This window comes from Telmatherina bonti, assembly GCF_933228915.1.
Source record: "Telmatherina bonti genome assembly, chromosome: 10".
In the NCBI taxonomy this organism is placed as follows: Eukaryota; Metazoa; Chordata; class Actinopteri; order Atheriniformes; family Telmatherinidae; genus Telmatherina; species Telmatherina bonti.
Window position 1 is genome coordinate 27,468,323 of NC_136628.1, and position 6,203 is coordinate 27,474,525.

Here is a 6,203-nt window from a genome sequence, read left to right on the forward strand (position 1 = left end):
GCGACCCTCCACGCTCTGCTACTGTCACTATCAAGATATCAACAGTGGAACACGCCCTGCCAATCTTAGAGACTACAGAGTTACCACTTGAGTTTGACGTCTTCACGGACCTAAACTTGTACTTAGTGATTGGTTTAGGAGCTGTGTCCTTTCTGCTGCTGATAACCATCTTGGTTATTATTGTTCTCAAGTGTCAAAAACCAAAACCAAAGGCCATCAAGATGCCCCCAGCTAATAGAAACAGTGTGATCAGCAGGAACAGCGTCATCAGCCAGAGAAGCTCCACCATTGCGGATTCCACCCTGATCTCCAGTGATGCCTACTGGTATAGCTTATTCCTCGCAGAGACGAGGAAGGGTAAAGTGGTGGTGAGACAGCCCATAATTCCCAAAGGAGCCGGGTATTTTGTGTCTAGTATACCCAGGAGCATAGGGCCAAGTGAGACCACAGACTCCAGAGCGTCCACACTGGAGGTATGTTGAAATGGGGTAATGGTTTTGTAATATCAGTAACCATGTCTGGTAAAGGCTGAATTGCTCTTTCCAAAAACAATTTTGATGGAGTTTTCTGACTGTACTGTAAAAGTTATTTTTTTTCTCCTAGAAAGACAGGAAGCTAAATCTTTAGCTCAGATGAAGAATGACACATGACATAATCCACTGTGCCATCATTTATTTATAAAAAAAAAAAAAAAAAAAAAAAAAAAAAAAAAGAAATAAGCCAAAATGCAGAAAAGGGGGAAGCACACCCTCAAGAAAGGAAGTATCAGTTCCTCAATGTTTTCTAACGCATTACGTATTATCAGCACATTTATAGAAGCAGAGGTTTTGGCATTTTTCCAGGCTGGAGCATGTAGGTGGGTGTTAACACAATGCCAAGGAGGAAAGCTATCAGCAGCTCTCCTAAAAACAGCAGCTGTTGTTGCCCATCCATCTGAAAGTGGTTAGAAGGATATTCTCAAACTATTCTGAATCCATTATTTATCAATAAGAAAGATCACTTTTTGGCAACTGACGGTAATGTTTTCAGTCTTTCCAGGGTTGAGCATCTTTGGAAGATCAATGTTCAGTTCATGTAGTGCTTACAAAAAAAATTGCAAGAAAGCTTAAGAACTACATGTCAGACTCCACAGGTTTCAGTTAAAATGTTAAAAATTCATGACAGTACAGTTAGAAAATACTGAAATAAAACATCTTTGTAGAGAGAACATAGTAGCAGGACTTAAATTTATTCATTTGCAGCTCAGAAGACCTCCTCTGGAACAGGGTTATTTGTACAGATAAGACAAAAGTAGACATTTTTGGATGTAGCATATCAGCAAGCATCTCATGTAAGCTGTCATGTATGGAGATGGAGGGTTAATGATTTAGACACCCATACCTGGACACCATGTAGTCATTGACTTAACAATGGATTCCCCGCTATACTAAAGTATTGTAGAATAAAACGCAAGGACATCTGTCCTAATGCTAAACTGGTTCACAGAACAGAACAATGATCCCAACCACACCAGTAAATGTAGGGTTCAGCCCAGATATTAGCTACACTGATATGCTGAGGAAAGCAGCACCTAAATGACAGACCTCAATACCCAATGCATAATGAATGAGCTGAAGTAACTGTAAAGGAGACTGGGCTGAGAGTTCTCCGCAATCATGTACGAGTCTAAAAACGTTGTTCAGAAACTCTACTCCAGTTGAGTTACTGCTGCTAAGGTTTAATCGGTTCAGCACTTTACCAAAACTTTGCATTGTAGCATTTTTTCCTTTTAAAACCAGTGATGACACAGTTTGATTTGCATGTTCGTCTAACGTTGTCATGACCTAAATTAAAACCTGGTAAGGATTATGTGATTATTAGTCATCTTTTTTTCTATTTTTTGTTTGTTTTAAGATAACATTTATGCAAAATCAGATTTTAAATTAAAATAAAGTTTATCTGTAGAGAATTAAATGTTTGTTGGTTTAAAACTTTATCAAGTATTTAACTCTCACAGTTTCAAATGTCTAGTTGTCTGAAATTATTCATAAATTGCATTTAAGTTTACTTTAGCTGAGGCAATTGTATAAATAATTTATGTACTTCCTTAAAAAACATATCAGGTTTATTTTATGTCTTCAACCCCTCTGCATAAATCTGACAGCTTTATATAGGAGCTATTTTTCAGATTCAGACTTTTGTCATTTGTCCTTTTTAATTTGGCAAAACTACAGAAATATTATCTGATATTCACTGTACCTAAAGCTGGCTACATCCCAAAGAAATGACAACAGCTGAATAATGTTGGTAAATTAGTAACTATATTTATTTGTCCTTTATAAAACATGATTTTTAGCACAACTTGACTTTGGCTTGTACTTAATTCTTTATATTGGTACTTTTATACTGGAAAAAAAAAAAAAAGACACGTTTTACCACTGAATCTCTCTCTGCATTCTGTACTTTGAAATGTATTCAGCCTGACACTACTGACTAAAAAATCAAAACAGCTTTTATTATTTAGTTTGTCTGTGTTGTGAGGTTTATGAGTGTGGAACATTCAACTGCTGAGTGTCTGGGGGAAGTTAAACTTTTTTATATGCTGTTGTGGTAGAAACAGAAACTAACAGGCATTGCCTCAACTTATTTCTTGGCCATTATACTACATAAACTAAAATAAACAATGCCCAGTTATGGATAAATGCAACAAATGTGGCAAAATTCTATTGTTTTTCATTATTTTATATTATTTCAACAGCAGATCTACCTTTCATTGCATTATTAGACAAAAAAAAAGAAAAAAAAAAAAACATCCCATCATTACCCTCCAATCCCCAAATCTGCCAGCGTTTGATGTCTTATGTAGTATGTAGGTCATGCATTGCAGAAATGGTACATAAGACACAATCATAGCACAACTTGTAGGCGTAAGAGGGGGAGTAACACAAAGAAACCCAGAAGTGGAGAGCTCCTCTTAAAGGGAGAGCGATATCGCTGCACTAAAGGAGATGTTGGGAATCTCAAGCAGCACTCTGCTGAAAATGATACAGATGCTATTTGTTATTTTTATTATTATTATTATTTTTATACAGCTGGATTTGCAAACGGAGCCACGTGATTCACTAAAATATTTAACAATATGAATATGCATGCACAGGTGCACATGGAGGGGGAGAGACTCATTCTTGTGTATTTGTTGTGAGTTTGAGTGTCACACATCCCACTGAACTTTTCTCTTTTTTCTGTTCTGAAGTACTCAAAATGAAAGGAAGTCCATTCTTCAACTGGAGGTATGCTGGTTGCGAACTACATTTTGTAGAGCCACTATGACTGTGTAGCCATTTTCTGTCCCTTTCTATTTAGTACATGTTGAGCTTGACAAAAAAAAAAAAAAGATCTGATGAACTGTCATGGTTTCAAGTTCAAATCCCTGCCGTAATCCCTTTGGCTTCCCTGTTTCCCCGATTAAACTGTACAGAATCAAATATTTCCATTTGAGCTTGTCAGACTGTCCCCTCACGAATTCAACAATCTGGTCCAATCTAATACGACTGTGAGCACTAAGATTAGAATTGGCTGGCCTCTCAAGTGGGAAAAACCTATCAGCTTCTACTGAAAGCCTGGATTAGATTAAATTGGCCGTTGGTCAGATTTTTGTTGTGCGTATTTGACTAGCTTGTGGTGATTCAGGCCAAAGTGATACCACAGACAAAAAAAAAAAAAAAAAAAAAAGAAACTGAAAGGAACTGAGTTGTTTCAGATTCATCATTAGCATGTAACATACCCAAAAACAGGAACTTTATACCAGTAAAATCCAGTCCAAAATCCAGATTAGCAAATATAAAGTCTGCCTATGCATGTTGTTTTTTTTTTCTTTTCATATTCTTTCATTTCCTTTTGTTCGGGTGAATCAAAGATAGATTTTTATGGATATTATATATATATATATATATATATATATATATATATATATATATATATATATATATATATATATATATATATATATATATATATAAAAGTGACAAAAAAATGGAAATAACAGAAAAACACCACAAACATAGACACAAGCTATTGATTTCCCTGTGATGGTGGCAGTAACCAGTCACAATCCACTGTTGCATGAGTGAAGACTTTCTATAAAATTATGTTAAGATCGAATTTCTGTTGTGGCTTATTCTGTTTTTCTGTCCTTCAGCAGGAGCCCAGAAGACAGCTGCGGTGATATAACAATCTCTTCATGGGAGTCTCTGGCTGAAACTCTCCTGTGACTCACAGAGAAGATGTAAAAATCCAATCCCCCTCGGCCCCTTCACAACAGCTCTCATTTCCTGCTTCCGTCTGTCCTACACAGAGACGCTGACACCAGATCGCCTCAACTTCCTACCATTATAATTCTTTTCAGCATGAATCTGTATTAGTCTTCAGCAAGCATTTGGACAACAAATCATTCATAGCAGGGCGTCTGGACATTACGAGACCTCATGTAGAAAATCATCCCTTCTTTAACTCTTTAAAGCTTCTCAATGGACAAGTTTGCCTTCTCTCCAGGGATAACACAGTGTGCTATAGTTTCACAAGCCATTACTAGTTCTTATTCTACTTAAATTGCTGTCATGCTATTTTTTTTTTTTTAATGCAGGAGTCAAAAACACGCCTAAATATAAACTTACATATGAATCAGGGAGAATGTACTTCTTCCATGGATCTGATTAATTCATAACTGTATCTGGTTATGTCATTGATTCAGACCTGGCACTTGGTGTTTTTCTTGTTTTTATTTTGTTATTATTATTTTACTTGTTATGAAAGTCTCAGTTTAGTTTAGGCTCAAACTGTTAATGTAACTTTCTGATAAAAGAAAAAAGAATAATTAGTGACTGAGTTTAAAAAAAAAAAAAAATCTCCAGTGTTTTAATGAAGTTTTGAATGTCTGAAAATTACAAAAAAAAAAAAAAAAAAGAATGGAAGAATACTGTAAAATGCAAAAAAAAAAGAAAAAAAAAACTTAGAAGACACATTGTTTCTTTACTTATAAGATTGTATATGCTTTGCTTCTGTGGAAATTGCAAAGAGGTCAGAACAGCAAAAAGACTAAATACACATGTGCAATTTATTCTCCAGTTTATTATATAAGTTATGAAATCCACTGCAATACTGAATTTTCTGAACCAAACCAAAATGTCAGCTTGTTTCCTTCCACCTGGGTAAAGAGAAGGCACGTCTTAAGCTATTACAGGCACAAGTACAAACATAAAAAAAACGTATGTTTTTAAACCGGGTCAAATTTCCATATAACTCTATAAGAACCTTTACTTTTAAGCTAATTCATTATTATCACTAAACACTGACAGTTCCAGTCATATCTGCTTTCAATCAATTCACTAGGTGCAGATGTAAAATAGAAAATGAATTTAAAAAGAAATTAAAATGAACTTACAAGAGAAAAATTTTATAAGGATACTTTGTTTAAGAATATAAAGTAAAAAAAAAAAATATCAAAATCTAATAATCTTTGCCAGGGTACAAGAGGACTTAAGGTACAGGCATGGTGTTGTTTTACCAGTATTCATGTTTTTTATATCTATTTTTCTCCTATTGCTGCTTTTGTGAGCTTCTTTAAGGGCATTTTGTGTTGCATATTTCCAGTGTAGTGCATATGATGTTGTTTTGGTAGTCTAAATAACAAAAAAATATAAATAAAAATACTTTTTTCTTGACCTTAAAGGTAGTGCTGTAGTGCAATTAAAGTTAAGACTTTAATTTCTCAGAAAAAATGAGCTTATTAAGACCAGTCATTAGGGTGCTTAATGATAAAATGTAATGGCACGATGTGAGAAGATTGGCTTATGAGAAGAAGAACACAGTGTTAATTACAGCCACAGTACTTGTACTTGGTGCTGACTCCGCAGACTGCATTAATGCATCAAGCGGATGACGGCACTTGAAATTTAGGGATATGCACTGAATCTAAAATGTGATCACAGCACTCTCTCAGTAATCTGGTGAAGATTGAATATTTCTGGATGTATCCAGCTTCATTCTCTGAGTTGGTGAAATTTAACCTCCCTTTCCTGCTCTCCCTCTCCCTCTCTCTCTCTCTCTCTCTCTCTCTCACCTACTCCACAAAGCTGCCCACCTTTTAAAGCATTCAGCTGGCAGTTTGTCTGAGTGTTGATTTCACGTGAGAGGGATCTCTTGCTGTGGAGTACGTTATATGTGCA

At 35.5% G+C, this 6,203-nt stretch overlaps 1 protein-coding gene across 1 annotated transcript in view; it reads left to right on the plus strand.

Annotated features, from left to right (window-relative positions):
* LOC306761317 (uncharacterized protein) overlaps positions 1–4,374 on the plus strand; it is a gene marked incomplete at both ends in the record, with an annotated part of 16,941 nt that extends 12,567 nt beyond the window's left edge. Inside the window, 2 exons of the mRNA XM_079247442.1 lie at positions 1–473; positions 4,258–4,374. The exon at positions 1–473 is cut by the window's left edge and continues 1,963 nt beyond it. Of these exons, the coding sequence (XP_079103568.1) occupies positions 1–473; positions 4,258–4,374 (590 nt within the window). The remainder of the gene's footprint in view (positions 474–4,257) is intronic.
* Between the last annotated feature and the right edge of the window lie 1,829 nt (positions 4,375–6,203).